This window comes from Salvelinus fontinalis, chromosome 21 (assembly GCF_029448725.1).
Source record: "Salvelinus fontinalis isolate EN_2023a chromosome 21, ASM2944872v1, whole genome shotgun sequence".
In the NCBI taxonomy this organism is placed as follows: Eukaryota; Metazoa; Chordata; class Actinopteri; order Salmoniformes; family Salmonidae; genus Salvelinus; species Salvelinus fontinalis.
Window position 1 is genome coordinate 25,461,126 of NC_074685.1, and position 19,219 is coordinate 25,480,344.

Below are 19,219 nucleotides of genomic sequence, written 5' to 3' on the forward strand. Positions count from 1 at the left end.
CTGCTGTGCTGAGGTAAGGCTTTGGAAGCAAAAGTGCTTGGCTGTGCTCTGTTCAAGACCTTGTGTCAGCATGTAGCTAACTCTCCCTCACTCCAGTCTACACTCTAAAATCTCATTTAGGGACTCACACTACGGTAAGGTTGGGCGATATGGCCAAAATATCATATTACAGTTTTTTTTCAAATTTATGATGGTATTTGATGTTTTTGAATAATAAAAGTTCTACATTTGCTTCAGGAGTAGTGCATGACCCGACACATACATTCAGATTGATTTCATAAGGTATTTTTCCATTATGATTGTTTTATACTGTTCAGTTAAACATTTTCATAAATTTCCTGCACTCGCTTGAAATCTTGAAATTCACTTGAAATTTCCACACTGCCACGTAGGGCTGCACGACATGGGCAAAAAATTGAGGCCTTTGTTGCCAAATGTTCCGATTCCGATTTGACTTGCAATTTAGATCAATACCATTGGGTGAACTGTTGGAATCATGGAATTATAATTAGTATTCTAATTCTATAGTTAGAATATAATTGTTGTCAGTTTGAACACAGTGTTGTTCGACATGAAAGCGACTGAAAATTCCAGGGAGGACTTATTCTGACAGGGTAGGAACCAAAGTATTGATCAGTGTTTGCTAGGGGACCTTATAATCTTTGGCTACATTAAATGTTTTCTCTTATCTACTTCATATAGCTAACATGTTCATGCTTCGCCTATTCCTCTTTGATTTAGAAGATACTGTTGCACAAACAACGTGCCGATTTAGGCCTAGTCATGCATTTCACATGACTAGGTAAGGGCGCATAAGCCCACCCATTAGGGAGCCAGGCCCAACCAATCAGAATGAGTTTTTCCCCACTAAAGGACTTTATTACAAACAGAAACACTCCTCAGTTTCATCAGTTGTCCAGGTGGCTGGTCTCAGATGATCCCACAGGTGAAGAAGCCGGATCTGGAGGTCTTGGGCTGGCGTGGTTACATGTGGTCTGTGGTTGTGAGGCCGGTACTGGCAAATTCTCTAAAACGTTGTTTTAGAGACAGCTTATGGTAGAGAAATTAACATTCAATTCTCTGGCAACAGCTCTGGTGGACATTCCTGCAGTCAACATGCCAATTGCAGGCTCCCTAAAAACATGAGACATCTGTGGCATTGTGTTGTGTGACAAAACTGCACATTTTAGTGGCCTTTTATTGTCCCCAGCACAAGATGCAGCTGTGTAATGATCATGCTGTTTAATCAGCTTCTTGATATGCCATACCTGTCAGGTGGAGGGATTATCTTGGCAAATGAGAATGTTCACTAACAGGGATGTAAACAAATCTGTGCACAGAATTTGAGAGAAATTAGCTTTTTGTACGTATGGAGAATTTCTTGGATCTTTTATTTCAGTTCATGAAACATGGGACCAACACTTTACATGTTGCGTTTATATTTTTGTTCTGTATAGATAGCCAGCTAATTAGTGATTAGCATTAGCGGCTAGCTTTAGCAGCTAAGGCGATTTAGCCATAACCTTCTAAGAAAAGAAAAACTAGCCGTTTGCAGATGTAAAAAAATATTTTTGAACGTTTGTGGATTTATATTTAGAAGAAAAGCAGAAACAACATCGTCGTCATCAACATTGTTGCACTGACCCTGCAGACTCATCGTAAGTGTCTTGTGGTCAAGCAACTACAAATAAGCTCCTTGAATGACGGGGCGGGGCTAGGTCTGTGTGGAAAGTGGCATGGAGAGAGAGCGGAGTAAACTATAAAAACGGACGTTACAACAGCGTATCACATTTAACAAACCAAACATTCCAATACCATTCTAGAAGGTAAAGTAAAAACCCAAACCGGTCCGTGCAGCCATACCAGTATATAGTAAAATACAGTACACTGCCCAGCCCTACACTACAGCCATTACTGATGTTTATGCTGTCACTGACAAATCTAGCCTAGCTGTCGTAGTAAGCAACCATTTCGATATTTTTTTGGGGGGGGGTGGGTAATCAAACTGCTGTGGTCTCAATTGTGGAGTATGTTCTTATCCAAAGGAATACCTATGGGCCTAGATGGGGAGGGTTGGGGGTGTTGCAGAGAGGTGGAGGTATTGAGGGTTGGATGTGTGGCGTGTGTGGGTCTCTCTAGAAATTCCAATGCTTTTAAGGTAATTATAATCACAGAGAAATGACCAGTGACGTATGGCTGGAATGCCGAGAGGGGGGAGGGCCACTTCACGTGGCACATAGGCATGTCTTCAAAGGAAATACAATGTTTGTGAATGTAGGCTGTCAGCATGTCACACAGACACATACCACTGGGAGAGCCTTTAAAACCTTTCCTAGCGCTAACGTGCTAACCTGTTTGCACTTTCATAATGAGAAATACCTCAGCAAAGCTGTCTGATCCTTTAGGACTGATCCAAGGTCAGTTTTGTATGTTAACCTGATACACACACCCTGCAATAGAAGTTAAGTCAATTGGACTAAGGGCTCATGCCTGTAAAGGTAGTTGTCAGCAGCGCCATATACTGGGGGAAAACAATAACAACAAAACAATTAATCACTAGGTACAACACAGTACTACTGAATAAGATGGCGGTGCTGAGGAGGGTGCGTGTCTTGCCATTTCCTGCTCGACTTTACTTTTTTGTGGCTATTTTTGCGTTAATTATTACTTTGTTTGCTCAGAATGTTAATGCAATAATTTCCTATGACCGACAAACACTTCTGGATCATGAAAAGGAAGCTACATACAACAAAATAACTCGATCTCCTCTTCACCCAAACTGGAGTTTCTGATGCTTAATATGCCGACACCACTGTATGCTGAGGGAATTCACATGGGTTATTATCACAGCTTTGTACATACCGCCACAAGCAAACATCAAGGCGACACTCAGCGAACTGTACAAGATCATTAGTAAGCAAAAATCCTCTAACCCAGAGGCAGTCTTTAATTTATTATTTAAAAAAATGTTACCCCTCCACCTCTTCGGAGAACAAATATCTTTTTTACAGCTTCTTTTCTACATATACATACATTTTACATACATGGTACTTTTATATAAAGAAGTCACATTACAATAATGCATTACCAAACATCTTCTTCAAAATATCCCCAACATGTATCCTGCCACACAATAATACAAAAAAAAAACGTTCTGGACCATGTACATTGAGTGTACAAAACATTATGAACTCCTGCTCTCTCCATGCCAGACTGAGCAGGTGAATCCAGGTGAAAGCTATGATCCCTTATTGATGTCACTTGTTAAATCCACTTCAATCAGTGTAGATGAATGGGAGGAGACAGATTTAAGAATAATTTGAAAACCTTGAGACAATTGACATGGATTGTGTTTGTGTGCCATTCAGAGGGTGAATGGGAAAGACATAATATTTAAGTGCCTTTGAACCAGGTGCACCGGTTTGTGTTAAGAACTGCACCGTTGATGGGTTTTTCACGCTCAACAGTTCCCCGTGTGTATCAAGAATGGTCCACCACCCAAAGCTTCAACATTGAATAGTTACCATGTGATCATTTGTCCCTGTCTTCTGGCAATAACACAAGTTAGATATATGAATCACATTTTCCCTCAGCATGTGGAGCACCAAACTATTTTTGGTGTCGGGTGGCAAGGTGAAATTGCTTACAGCCTCTTTAGGAGTGTCTGTTTGCGGACCCTGAGAGGGCAATTAATTGTTCTGTTGGTTAAGTAGGGCAGCTACAGTGAGTGCCTTCAGAAAGTATTCACACCCCTTGACTCTTTACACATTTTGTTGTTGCACAATGATTTAATTGTAATTTTTTTGTGAGCGATCTACACAAAATACTCTGTCAAATTGGAAGTAAAATTCTAACATTTGTAAAATATTAATGAAAAATAAAACACTCATATTTAACCCCCTGAGTCAATATACAGTACCAATCAAAAGTTTGGACACACCTACTCATTCCAGGGTTTTTCTTATTAGGATAAGTGCCATTGGATCTTTAGTGACCACAGAGAGTCAGGACACCTGTTTAACGTCCCACCCGAAAAACAGCACCCTACACAGGGCAATGTCCTCATTCACTGCCCTGGGGTGTTGGGATATTATTATTATTTTTGACCAGAGGAAAGAGTGCCTCATACTGACCCTCCAACACCAAATCCAGCAGCATCTGGTCTCCCATCTAGGGACTGACCAGGACCAATCCTGCTTAGCTTCAGAAGCAAACCAGCAGTGGGTACTCAGGACATGAAGTTAATTACTTTGCCACAATTTTTTTGCAGTTTTACGTTAGTGCCTTATTGCAAACAGGATGCATGTTTTTGAATATTTTTTATTCTGTACAGGTTTCATTCTTTTCACTCTGTCAGTTAGTATTGTGGAGTAAATACAATGTTGTTGATCCATCCTCAGTTGTCTCCTATCACAGCCATTAAACTCGGTAAGAGTTTTAAAATCACCATTAGCCTCATGGTGAAATCCCTGAGCTGTTTCCTTCCTCTCCTGCAACTGAGTTAGTATCTTTGTAGTGACTGGGTGTATTGATACACCATCCAAAGTGTAATTAATAACGTCACCCGTCTGCTTTTTAAATTTTTACCCATCTACCAATAAGTGCCCTTCTTTGTGAGGCATTGGAAAGCCGCCCTGGTCTTTCTGGTTGAATCTGTGTTTGAAATTCACTCAACTAAATTACCTTAATTGTATGTGTGGGGTAGAGATGAGGTAGTCAATCAAAAATCATGTTAAACACTATTATTGCACACTGAGTGAATCCATGCAACTTGTTAAGAACATTTTTACTCCTTAACTTATTTAGGCTTGCCATAACAAAGAGGTTGAATACTCAAGATATTTCAGTTTTTCATTTTTAATTAATGTGAAAATAATTCTAAAAACATAATTCCACTTTGACATTATGGGGTATTGTGTGTAGGCCAGTGACACGTGATCTCAATTGAATCCATTTTAAATTCAGGCTGTAACAACAAAATGTAGAACAAGTCAATGGGTGTGAATACTTTCTGAAGGCTCTGTATGAGATAAATAGGCTGCATAGCTACTGCGCTGCTGTTGAATTGTTTGGCTCTCCTGTACTTTGTAAAGGTTGTAGTTGTACTGGCTTAATTCTTCCTTAGTGATGGCTTATGAACAATGTTGCCGTCTTCATTTGGTGGATTTAGTACACATTTCCACAGTACAAACACAGAGGTTTCAGTCAAGCATAGTCCCTAGTACAAAACCCACTGTACTGTTGGTCTTATACATTTTTACAATGGGGACAGTGGCAACAAGTTAATAGCTCAGACAGAGATTGGGGACAACCTTTATAAGGTCACTCACTATCGTAGCCTTCAGATAAGGCAATTTAATTGGTTAACATATATGAAACCTGACCAGATATCATTTTGGTATGTGGCACTCTTGTATTTGTGAAGGTTTCACCATATGGGGAACATATAGTCCTACATAATTTTATTTTTTTGCTGGTTTAGGCTAGATATGATATGTCCATAGTTGTCACGGTTCATGAATCCACTGCCTCCCTCTCTCTCTCTCTCTCTCTCTCTCTTTCTCTTTTTCTCTCTCTCTCTCTCGTTTGTGTGGGCGTGGTTCCCAATCTCGGCCTGATTGTCTGCGCCAGCTGGAATCACTTATCTTCTCTTTATATGTTCTGTAACCAGTGTTTCTTGTTGTCAGATCATTGTTACTTCCCTGAGGTTGTGTCGTGTGTCTGGGCTCTTTCTCTCGGCGCCCTTGTGTGGATTATCTTCTGGGCTCCTTCCTACCCATCCGGACACATTCCCCTGGATTTCTCAGCACGCTATCATCGGGATATGCGCCATAGTTCCTGGGTCGGATTCCGTCTGAGTACAGTCTGTCTGTCCTGTTGCTGCTGTAAACTGTATTTCATTAAACCATCGTTGCTTGCATCTTGCATCCGCCTCTGTGTTGTTACAATAGTAATGATAATGTATCTCTACCAGTGGAGGCTCCTCAGAGGAGGAAGGGGATCAATCTAACTACATTCACATGGCACCAAATAACTGATTAAAACACCATGGTGTAGCTGGAGTCCTCCTCTGGGTTCATTGACGTCAATACAAAAATGCAAAACCTAGGAGGCTCCTGAGAGAGAGATTTGTTGTTGTTGGGGTGAATGGAACATGATTGACAGTCATCCAATATGCTGTAATAGAAGTAAGGCCAGGCTCATAACAAAATAAATAATAATATTCTAACATCGATCTTGCTGGGAAGTTATATTAAACTGAAAGGGTAAGGCTTTGATTCATGCTTTATTTAAAACCTTTTAGACGTAAAGTCCGCTGTTTTGGAGACCTGCATGATGATAAAAATATTTTTGAAATATTTTAGCATTATTGGATGATTCTTACCCAGACACACTTGTCTAAATTGATGGTTTATGTGAAAGAAATGCTATAACCTCCCCCTCAGCCACATCCAGCTAAGTGGATGGGTCACTGTTGTCTAGACATGTACACATGTTCATGAAATACAATAGACGGCCACGTAATCAGCCCCAGACACACCTGGCTAACTTGATGGGTCATGTGATCATCTGGCCGAAGTGGAGTATTTTTTTGTTTAGACATGTACATTTTGTCTAACACTAAACATACAAATACTGTATATTGTAAGGAAGGCGAAATCTTATATTTAGTTGTTTTATAATTTGATTATACTATATTTAGAAAGCATATATGTCATTTCAAGCATTATTCATCCAGTTCTGTTGAATAGGAAATACAGTGGGGAGAACAAGTATTTGAAACACTGCCGATTTTGCAGGTTTTCCTACTTACAAAGCATGTAGAGGTCTGTCATTTTTATCATAGGTACACTTCAACTGTGAGAGACGGAATCTAAAACAAAAATCCTGAAAATCACATTGTATGATTTTTAAGTAATTCATTTGCATTATATTATATTATATATTATACCCACTGTAAATTATATCAAATATTTCATATTTTTATCATATTTATGATTTGTCCTCAAAGGGGATTTGTAACAATGTTTTACCAGAAAGGTGAGCTTTTAGCCTTTCTTGGAGTACGCCGCCTTTCTAGTTGTTGTTTATGGCCCTCTCATGATAAATAATTACTTCTGGGGATTACGTAGATTACATTTTTGATTACATTTAGTTAGGTTTAACAGGTTTTAAGGATTGTGTGTAAGGTTGACATGGCAGTGATGGAGGTGTTAGAGGATTGCCCTCTGTCGGGAAAAGAAGAACCCTGAATTCCCGGGAGTGGAATCTGTAGAACGGCCCTCTCCTCCCCAACCCCTCACTCCCTGCCCCCTACTCCCTCAAATAGATAATGGAAGTGCATCATGGAGCTCTAATTAATATCATTTTACCCATGAGATATGCCTAACTCCCACCGGAGCCTGAAATGGGCCCTAGCTGTGTGTGTGTGTGTGTGTGTGTGTGTGTGTGTGTGTGTGTGTGTGTGTGTGTGTGTGTGTGTGTGTGTGTGTGGTGTGTGGTGTGTGGTGTGGTGTGGTGTGGTGTGTGTGAGGGAGAGATAGGAGAGAGGGCTAAGAACCTTCCCAGGCAGAACTCAGTAAACACATCAGTGCCAGCTTGTCGCCTCAGACTGCAAGGGTCACTTGTCTGCCAGAAAAAATTATATTAAATCAGACACACACACACACACACACACACACACACACACTGAAGGCCAGGTCAGCCAATCATTGAGAGCTAAATATCAGGTCAGAGGAAAATTCAAAACATTTATTTAGGAGGAATTATGTAATTAACTCCAGGCCTCTTAGAAATAAATTAAAGAAATTATAGTGCAGAGAGAGCAAAACATTGGCCTGTAGGATTACTACTACTCATGATTTGTGGCCACGGAACTAGCTTTGATCATAACTACTCAGGCAAATTATGTAGGCAACAAGACTTCTCTTTTGGCACCAAATAATTACTGTTAGTGCTGAGCAATTAGTGCTTTATGAGGTTGGTTCGATTATTAAAAAACAACACAGATTTCGTTTTCGATAAAAAATGTAGGAGACTAAATGTGCTATGCATTATGTGGGTTGAATGCTGTAACAACTCTTCTTGAACTGCACTGTTGGTTAAGGGCTTCTAAGTAAGCATTTCACGGTAAGGTCTACACTTGTTGTATTCGGCGGAAGTGACAGATAAAGTTTGATTTGAAAACAGAATAAAACAATACAATTCCCTTGATGGTAGTGACTGCCCATTACTGCTTATCAGTAATGGGCAGTCTTATCACCAAGTCATCTCATTAATCATCATTTATTCACATTACTTTACTTTAATTAAATATTTCAGTTGTTGTGTATATATTACATTTGTTTTATTTGATTACATTATTATTTCATTCCAAGTCATCTCATCTCTCTATTGCTGCTGCCAATGCGGTCTGACAAAAAATCTATTTTAGTAAATCTTCAAAGTAAATGGCATACTTTTATGACTGCTTGAATGTATTTTTTTGGGTAGAGATACTTTGTGAAGAAAAGATCACGCGTTCTTCTCTCGATCTCCTTGTCTGTTTCACACAAACTAGACAAGTAGGAGAGCAATGGATTATTGTTATTGTAGTTAATTACCATAATTTATGCGCTAAACTATGTAGAATATTGGCCTGTTGGAAACTAAAACACCCTACTACATCACACAGTTCGTGCTTGATCTGATTTATCTCTAAAGAAACTGAGCATCGAGAGAGAAAAAATTAACTAAACTAAATGGAATTCAAATAATTGAACCGATGTTGGTCAAATAGTTGTTTCAAAACTGAAAATTACAGACATTTCGGTTAATCCCTCAGCACTTAACTGCTGTATTCAATAACTCCATTTGAAGAACTGTCATTGAAATAGAGCAGTGGTCCCCAAACTCTTCTGAGCCGAGAGCATACATTGAAATAATGTGCTTTCTTTATTTTACTGATTCTGTTTGCATCTGATGGTCATTCTCTGTGGAGGAAGAGCATCAGAGGTTCTGCCTCTCACAGTCAGACCGTCCCTCAGCTCTCACCCTCTGCAGATACTGAGCAAAAAGGGGACAATGTCTTTGAGCTGATGGCAAAACACCACATTATTTCTGCCTCATGCATTCATGTTGTTTGTCCTATGACCAGAGAAAGTGAAATATTCCTCGATATTAAAAAACACATCCGCTAATAATAACAACACAATCCTATCGCTACAATTTGCTACTCATTCATTGAAGCTGCAGGGCTGGTTGCAGCGCAAGTGGAAGAGAGAATATCATGCTTTATAAAAGTGTTGAATAAAAAGTATTGACAGTGCTGAATAAAAACATGAACTAAATCATAACAGGACCTCTTGGCTGTATTCGTTGAAAGTCTCTCTCTAGTCATGGTTTTAGACTTTTTGAAATCAAAGTATCAACTTTCCTGCACACTCCAGCAAACTGCAGACAGACATGGTGATCTGAGCAATCCGATTGGCTAGCGGTAGGCCTATGGGTGCACTTGATCTGCTCTCCGGGCATGCAGAGTAGGCGTAGTTTTTACCTTGAGACACATGAAATGGTTCAAAATGGGAACACTTCGCCTACCCGGGGCACAGGGCAGCTGAAATAAGTGCACCTACTGCCAACAGCGCGAGACAGAAAAAATAAGGAATGCACGGCTTTATCGTTGTTGTTTTTTATATACATTTTTCGCGATCGACGAAATGCCTTGGCCATCGATCAGTCGATCGCAATCAACCATTTGATGACCACTGAAATAGAGTAAGAAGGTCAAGGCTACCCCGTCCTTTTCTCTCCTCATGGTGAATACCCAACACTGAGATCAAGGGTCGTGCTTGTGTACTGTATGGGGTCACTAATTACCTCTACTTCATACCTCTGCCGGCTTGCTTTTCTGTCTGTCTTTCGTGTCATTTCCTCTTTCCACCGCTGATCTCTCTCCCGACTCTTATAGATTTCTTTCACGGGGTTCAGTGGTTTTGGATGCTCTTCTGATTGGATGTGGACCAAGGGTTAGTTCTGGTGGTTGGCCCCTCCAATTGAGTGAATGATGAAGATGACTGTTTAAACGATACATTGATTTATGTCATTGTCTCACTCATTTACTTATCATGCAAGCATTTTCATACAAACTACAGTGGTTTATATAAATATATATAATGGCCAATGCTGTGTATCTAATACCGAATTGATTTAGATTAAACATTTTGTGAACAGTCACATAGCAATGTGCTTGCAGGTGCAAAGAGGCTCACTGTTCAGTATCAGGAGAAGATGTTTTACTATCCACTTTACCTGGATCTTCCCTACTGGATCTTCCCCACTGGATCTTCCCCACTGGATCTTCCCTACTGGATCTTCCTCACTCGATCTTCCCCACTGGATCTTCCCTACTGGATCTTCCTCACTGGATCTTCCCTACTGGATCTTCCCCACTGGATCTTCCCCACTGGACCTTCCCTACTGGATCTTCCCCACTGGACCTTCCCTACTGGATTTTCCTCACTGGATCTTCCTCGCTGGATCTTCCCTACTGGATCTTCCCTACTGGATCTTCCTCACTGGATCTTCCTCACTGGATCCTCCTCACTGGATCTTCCCTACTGGATCTTCCTCACTGGATCTTCCCTACTGGATCTTCCCCACTGGACTTCCCTACTGGATCTTCCCCACTGGACCTTCCCTACTGGATCTTCCCTGCTGGATCTTCCCTACTGGATCTTCCCCACTGGATCTTCCCCACTGGATCTTCCTCACTGGATCTTCCTCACTGGATCTTCCCTACTGGATCTTCCCTACTGGATCTTCCTCACTGGATCTTCCTCACTGGATCTTCCCTACTGGATCTTCCCTACTGGATCTTCCTCACTGGATCTTCCTCACTGGATCTTCCCTGCTGGATCTTCCCTGCTGGATCTTCCCCACTGGATCTTCCCTACTGGATCTTCCTCACTCGATCTTCCCCACTGGATCTTCCCTACTGGATCTTCCTCACTGGATCTTCCCTACTGGATCTTCCCCACTGGATCTTCCCCACTGGATCTTCCCTACTGGATCTTCCTCACTCGATCTTCCCCACTGGATCTTCCCTACTGGATCTTCCTCACTGGATCTTCCCTACTGGATCTTCCCCACTGGATCTTCCCCACTGGACCTTCCCTACTGGATCTTCCCCACTGGACCTTCCCTACTGGATTTTCCTCACTGGATCTTCCTCACTGGATCTTCCCCACTGGATCTTCCCCACTGGATCTTCCTTACTGGATCTTCCTCACTGGATCTTCCCCACTGGATCTTCCCTACTGGATCTTCCTCACTGGATCTTCCTCACTGGATCTTCCCCACTGGATCTTCCCCACTGGATCTTCCTTACTGGATCTTCCTCACTGGATCTTCCCTACTGGATCTTCCCCACTGGACATTCCCTACTGGATCTTCCTCACTGGATCTTCCTCACTGGATCTTCCCTACTGGATCTTCCCTACTGGATCTTCCCTACTGGATCTTCCTCACTGGATCTTCCCTACTGGATCTTCCTCGCTGGATCTTCCTCACTGGATCTTCCCTACTGGATCTTCCCCACTGGATCTTCCCTACTGGATCTTCCTCACTGGATCTTCCTCACTGGATCTTCCCTGCTGGATCTTCCCTACTGGATCTTCCTCACTGGATCTTCCTCACTGGATCTTCCCTACTGGATCTTCCCCACTGGATCTTCCCTACTGGATCTTCCCTACTGGATCTTCCCCACTGGACCTTCCCTACTGGATCTTCCCTGCTGGATCTTCCCTACTGGATCTTCCCCACTGGATCTTCCCCACTGGATCTTCCTCACTGGATCTTCCTCACTGGATCTTCCCTACTGGATCTTCCCTACTGGATCTTCCTCACTGGATCTTCCTCACTGGATCTTCCCTACTGGATCTTCCCCACTGGATCTTCCCTACTGGATCTTCCCCACTGGATCTTCCCCACTGGATCTTCCCTACTGGATCTTCCTCACTGGATCTTCCTCACTGGATCTTCCTCACTGGATCTTCCCCACTGGATCTTCCCTACTGGATCTTCCTCACTGGATCTTCCCTACTGGATCTTCCCCACTGGACATTCCCCACTGGATCTTCCCTACTGGATCTTCCCCACTGGATCTTCCTCACTGGATCTTCCTCACTGGATCTTCCCTACTGGATCTTCCCTACTGGATCTTCCCTACTGGATCTTCCTCACTGGATCTTCCCTACTGGATCTTCCTCGCTGGATCTTCCTCACTGGATCTTCCCTACTGGATCTTCCCCACTGGATCTTCCCTACTGGATCTTCCCCGCTGGATCTTCCTCGCTGGATCTTCCTCGCTGGATCTTCCCTGCTGGATCTTCCCTACTGGATCTTCCCCACTGGATCTTCCTCACTGGATCTTCCCTACTGGATCTTCCCCACTGGACCTTCCCTACTGGATCTTCCCCACTGGATCTTCCCCACTGGATCTTCCCCGCTGGATCTTCCTCACTGGATCTTCCCTACTGGATCTTCCCCACTGGATCTTCCCTCTATCTATGAAATAAGGCCTTAAATAAACATCCCTTATTTGAAATGCTCCCTCCATCTCTCTCTCTGCTTGAGTGTTAGATGGTCCATTTGGAACAGCAGGTGAACCTTGCGGTCCACCAAGAGTCAGACTCCAAGAAGGCGTAGCAGTCGGACGTGTGTTTGTCTTGTCTTGTCCCGTCTTGTCCCGCGTAAATAGTCCTCGTATTTTTTGTATACATTTCGTATATATTTTAATTTCACTTTCCATCTTGGAACTGAATATACATTCCCGCAACCCGCCTCACCCAATGTGGTACGGATCTGCTATTTTTTATACTTTAGAACCGTAACCCCAATCAGAAGCTAGCCAGATAACTAGCTACTAGCTAGTAGTCAGTTAGCCACTGCTGCGGTCTTCGCCCTTAACTCGGACACCAGCCAGCTTCAGCTCGGGCAAATACCTGCCAGTCTGCAGGCGCGATATCAACCCAGAGAATATAGGACTGCTTTTTCTCTACCACATCACCGGATTCCTGACGCAAGCTCTGGACAATTACACCGGATCATCGTCGCTAGCTAGCTGCAACCAGGTGGCTACTACTGGCTAATACCTCTGTCCCGAAACAAGCACCAGTTAGCCTTGAGCTAGCCTCGAGCTAAGCCCATCTGCCGGCTAGCCGAAGAGGCCTACCAGCGAATTATTGGGCTACAATACCTCTTTTGCCAATTGGACTGGACCCTTTATTGCCGACACGGAGCCCCGCCGATCCATCACGACTGGTCTGCCGACGTAATTGTCCGAGGTGGTTTCAACAGGCTTTTCCATTGCGACGTTTCTGAATACCCATCTGCTAATTATTAGCTGTCTTATCGGCTGCTATCTAAATAAATATACCGGACAATTATTATTATTTTTTTATTTTTTTATTATTATTTTTTATTTTATTTTATTTTTCCTGGGTCACTATATCTATTTTGCCAATTGGATCGATCCCCTCTACCACACGGAACCCCACTAATCTACCGACGGAAACAAACGAGGTGACAAAAAAATAAAACAAAAATAAATAAATAAAATAAAAACAGACCTCCATCCTATGTTATCTTGCTACCGATAGCCAGCTACCCGGCCAGCTGTCTGGATCGCCGTGCCCCCAACCAACCTCTACTCACTGGACCCTTATGATCACTCGATTAAGCATGCCTCTCCTTAATGTAAATATGCCTTGTCCATTGCTGTTCTGGTTAGTGTTTATTGGCTTATTTCACTGTAGAGCCTCTAGCCCTGCTCACTATATATCCAACCTCTCAGTTCCACCACCCACATATGCGATGACATCACCTGGTTTCAATGATGTTTCTAGAGACTATATCTCTCTCATCATCACCCATTACCTAGGTTTACCTCCACTGTATTCACATCCTACCATACGTTTGTCTGTACATTATTCCTTGAAGCTATTTTATCGCCCCCAGAAACTTTCTTTTACTCTCTGTTCTAGACGTTCCAAACGACCAATTCTCATAGCTTTTAGCCGTACCCTTATCCTACTCCTCCTCTGTTCCTCTGGTGATGTAGAGGTGAATCCAGGCCCTGCAGTACCTAGCTCCACTCCTATTCCCCAGGCGCTCTCTTTTGATGACTTCTGTAACCGTAATAGCCTTGGTTTCATGCATGTTAACATTAGAAGCCTCCTCCCTAAGTTTGTTTTGTTCACTGCTTTAGCACACTCTGCCAACCCAGATGTTTTAGCCGTGTCTGAATCCTGGCTTAGGAAGACCACCAAAAATTCTGACATTTTCATCCCTAACTACAAGATTTTCAGACAAGATAGAACGGCCAAAGGGGGCGGTGTTGCAATCTACTGCAAGGATTGCCTGCAGAGTTCTGTTTTACTATCCAGGTCTATTCCGAAACAATTTGAACTTCTACTTTTAAAAATCCACCTCTCTAAAAACAAGTCTCTCACTGTTGCCGCCTGCTATAGACCACCCTCTGCCCCCAGCTGTGCTCTGGACACCATATGTGAACTGATTGCCCCCCATCTATCTTCAGAGCTTGTGCTGCTAGGCGACCTAAATTGGAACATGCTTAACACCCCAGCCATCCTACAATCTAAGCTTGATGCCCTCAATCTCACACAAATTATCAATGAACCTACCAGGTATCACCCCAATTCCGTAAACACGGGTACCCTCATAGACATCATCCTAACCAACTTGCCCTCCAAATACACCTCTGCTGTTTTCAACCAAGATCTCAGCGATCACTGCCTCATTGCCTGTATCCGTAATGGGTCAGCGATCAAACGACCTCCACTCATCACTGTCAAACGCTCCCTGAAACACTTCAGCGAGCAGGCCTTTCTAATCGACCTGGCCGAGGTATCCTGGAAGGATATTGATCTCATCCCGTCAGTAGAGGATGCCTGGATATTTTTTAAAAATGCCTTCCTCACCATCTTGAATAAGCATGCCCCATTCAAGAAATTTAGAACCAGGAACAGATATAGCCCTTGGTTCTCTCCTGACCTGACTGCCCTTAACCAACAGAAAAACATCCTATGGCGTTCTGCATTAGCATCGAACAGCCCCCGTGATATGCAACTTTTCAGGGAAGCTAGAAACCAGTATACACAGGCAGTTAGAAAAGCCAAGGCTAGCTTTTTCAAGCAGAAATTTGCTTCCTGCAACACAAACTCAAAAAAGTTCTGGGACACTGTAAAGTCCATGGAGAATAAGAACACCTCCACCCAGCTTCCAACTGCACTGAAGATAGGAAATACTGTCACCACCGACAAATCCATTATAATTGAGAATTTCAATAAGCATTTTTCTACGGCTGGCCATGCTTTCCACCTGGCTACCCCTACCCCGGTCAACAGCACTGCCCTCCCCTCTGCTACTCGCCCAAGCCTGCCCCATTTCTCTTTCTCCCAAATACAGTCAGCTGATGTTCTGAAAGAGCTGCAAAATCTGGACCCTTACAAATCAGCCGGGCTAGATAATCTGGACCCTTTCTTTCTAAAACTATCTGCTGAAATTGTTGCCACCCCTATTACCAGCCTTTTCAACCTCTCTTTCGTGTCGTCTGAGATTCCCAAAGATTGGAAAGTAGCTGCGGTTATCCCCCTCTTCAAAGGGGGAGACACACTAGACCCAAACTGCTACAGACCTATATCTATCCTACCCTGCCTTTCTAAGGTCTTCGAAAGCCAAGTCAACAAACAGATTACCGACCATCTCGAATCCCACCATACCTTCTCCGCTATGCAATCTGGTTTCAGAGCTGGTCATGGGTGCACCTCAGCCACGCTCAAGGTCATAAACGATATCTTAACCGCTATCGATAGGAAACAGTACTGTGCAGCCATATTCATTGACCTGGCCAAGGCTTTTGACTCTGTCAATCACCACATCCTCATCGGCAGACTCGACAGCCTTGGTTTCTCTAATGATTGCCTCGCCTGGTTCACCAACTACTTCTCTGATCGAGTTCAGTGTGTCAAATCGGAGGGTCTGTTGTCCGGACCTCTGGCAGTCTCTATGGGGGTGCCACAGGGTTCAATTCTTGGACCGACTCTCTTCTCTGTATACATCAATGATGTCGCTCTTGCTGCTGGTGAGTCTCTGATCCACCTCTACGCAGACGACACTATTCTGTATACTTCTGGCCCTTCTCTTGACACTGTGTTAACAACCCTCCAGGCGAGCTTCAATGCCATACAACTCTCCTTCCGTGGCCTCCAATTGCTCTTAAATACAAGTAAAACTAAATGCATGCTCTTCAACCGATCGCTGCCTGCACCTGCCCGCCTGTCCAGCATCACTACTCTGGACGGCTCTGACTTAGAATATGTGGACAACTACAAATACCTAGGTGTCTGGTTAGACTGTAAACTCTCCTTCCAGACTCACATCAAGCATCTCCAATCCAAAGTTAAATCTAGAATCGGCTTCCTATTCCGCAACAAAGCATCCTTCACTCATGCTGCCAAACATACCCTTGTAAAACTGACCATCCTACCAATCCTCGACTTCGGTGATGTCATTTACAAAATAGCCTCCAAAACCCTACTCAATAAATTGGATGCAGTCTATCACAGTGCCATCCGTTTTGTCACCAAAGCCCCATATACTACCCACCACTGCGACCTGTACGCTCTCGTTGGCTGGCCCTCGCTTCACACTCGTCGCCAAACCCACTGGCTCCAGGTCATCTACAAGACCCTGCTAGGTAAAGCCCCGCCTTATCTCAGCTCGCTGGTCACCATAGCAACGCCCACCCGTAGCACGCGCTCCAGCAGGTATATCTCTCTGGTCACCCCCAAAACCAATTCTTCCTTTGGCCGCCTCTCCTTCCAGTTCTCTGCTGCCAATGACTGGAACGAACTACAAAAATCTCTGAAACTGGAAACACTTATCTCCCTCACTAGCTTTAAGCACCAGCTGTCAGAGCAGCTCATAGATTACTGCACCTGTACATAGCCCATCTATAATTTAGCCCAAACAACTACCTCTTTACCTACTGTATTTATTTATTTTGCTCCTTTGCACCCCATTATTTCTATCTCTACTTTGCACCTTCTTCCACTGCAAACCAACCATTCCAGTGTTATTTTTTTTACTTGCTATATTGTATTTACTTCGCCACCATGGCCTTTTTATATATATTTTTTATTTATTTATATATATATCTTGTTTGCCTTCACCTCCCTTATCTCACCTCACTTGCTCATATTGTATATAGACTTATTTTCACTGTATTATTGACTGTATGTTTGTTTTACTCCATGTGTAACTATGTGTTGTTGTATGTGTCGAACTGCTTTGCTTTATCTTGGCCAGGTCGCAATTGTAAATGAGAACGTGTTCTCAATTTGCCTACCTGGTTAAATAAAGGTGAAATAAAATAAAATAAATAAAAAATCTCTGTGATGTTTCTGTTTTTTTTTCACTTCCTGAGAGGATTCATTCAAAGCGTTTCTTCCGCTCAGGGCTCATCAGAGACGGCAGAGGAAACACACTATCGCTGGTTAATTCATTCAAATCACTGCCGACGCAGCAATGTTCTATCCATAGTTATGGTTTTAAGAGTCCGTGTGTATGGAGTTCTTTGTATAGAGAAAATGTAGGTAAAGTGGGGAAAAAAAGATTCACCTTGAAGTTGTGTAAATGAATAACACTTTCCTTTTGTGCAACTGACCTTTCACCAAGAATGTACTTCAGGAGTTATTGTCAAAAGTACTGAGTCCAAAATATTGACCATTAATTATTGTAAGACTGTTCTTTGTGTAGCCTGTTTGCAAAATAGCAGGTTGTGTCTACCTACTATTTTGCAAACAGGCTACACAGTTGGTGGGTCGCGGACAATTCTTACTGAGTTTTGGCTTGTGCTGATTGTGCTGTGGTCACTGGTTAGGCTTACAACATTGCTTTGTCTAGATGTCCACAAGATCATTTGTTTTAGTTTGGTCTCCAAAAAGTTTTGGAACCACTAGGCTATACTGCAAACTCAAGCAGTGAAAATAAATCTTCAGAGGCTGGTTTGAGTTAGGTTAGCAGTAGAGGCTAATTTAAGAATCACAGACCAGGATTGGATATATTTGGAAGTTGGTCTTTCTTCCCTTGAAAACCAAGTCAGCTCCCCTGTCTCGTTTGGAAAGGACTCTCCTTGCAGCCTAGTGGCATGCAGTCCCATGTGATGTGTCTGGACTTGGTCTCTGCTTAGTCATGACAGCTTTAGTTCCTCTGAGAGTTAAGCCTCCCCACTGCATGGCGAAACAGAAAGCTTGTCGCAAAGAAGATTGCAGTCTTTTTCTTATCCCTCGTTCCGAGAGTTTTCTGTTCTTCTGTTGCTATATGCTGAGGTAAGGGGTAAGAGCAGAGTTTTTGAATGCCTCTGGGCTTATATTTAGTTTGAGAGACTTTTCCCTTGATATGAGAAAGCATGACTGCTGTTTTTTTTTAAAGTTTAAGCCAAGGTAGTCCTCTCCTCTGTAACTAACTTAACCTGTACCATTTAATATTTTTCATATTTTTTTTTTAATGGAAGTTGCCTTTGGTATTAGGAAAGCATACCGCTTAAAACATGACTGTGAGCAAGTTACCTGACTAGAGGAGTGTGTATATGAAATTTGTGATCCCTCAGATAGTTGAACAGGCTTGTGTGTGTGTGTGTGTGTGTGTGTGTGTGACACCTCGGCCCACCCAAGTGACAAGTCTGCGTGATCCACATGCTAGTGTTAGCACTCTCTCTGTTCTGCTTTGGGCTTAAACCCTTCCCTAGAGTGTCTATGTGTGAGGACAAAGAAGTGCGTGTGCTCTGTACTCACTGAATCTGTTGTAACTTGGTGTGTGTGTGTGTTATGGTCGTAACACTCTCTCCTCTCCCCTCTCTCTTTAGCTCCACCTGGCAGCCCTGGCCTCATTGAAGGGGGACGTGGTGGAGCTGAACAAGCGGCTGGTGCAGACGGAGAGAGAGCGAGAGATGCTGGAGAAGAGACTGGCCAAAGCACAGGTACTCTACTCTACTGGGCCATAGACATATACTCAGTTTATTAGGTACACCACCTCGTTCACAAAAATGGATCCCTCCTACAGACAGTGAGTCACACGGCCGTGGCTTGCTATATAAAGCAGGTAGACAGGCATCAAGGCATTCAGTTACTGTTCGATTGAACGTTAAAATGGGAAA

At 43.0% G+C, this 19,219-nt stretch overlaps 1 protein-coding gene across 2 annotated transcripts in view; it reads left to right on the forward strand.

Moving 5' to 3' along the window:
- LOC129818490 (colorectal mutant cancer protein) overlaps positions 1-19,219 on the forward strand; it is a 125,795-nt gene that overhangs the window by 42,820 nt on the left and 63,756 nt on the right. For both annotated transcript variants that reach the window (XM_055874433.1, XM_055874434.1), the window contains one exon: positions 18,929-19,042. In XM_055874433.1, coding sequence (XP_055730408.1) covers positions 18,929-19,042 — 114 coding nt within the window. The remainder of the gene's footprint in view (positions 1-18,928; positions 19,043-19,219) is intronic.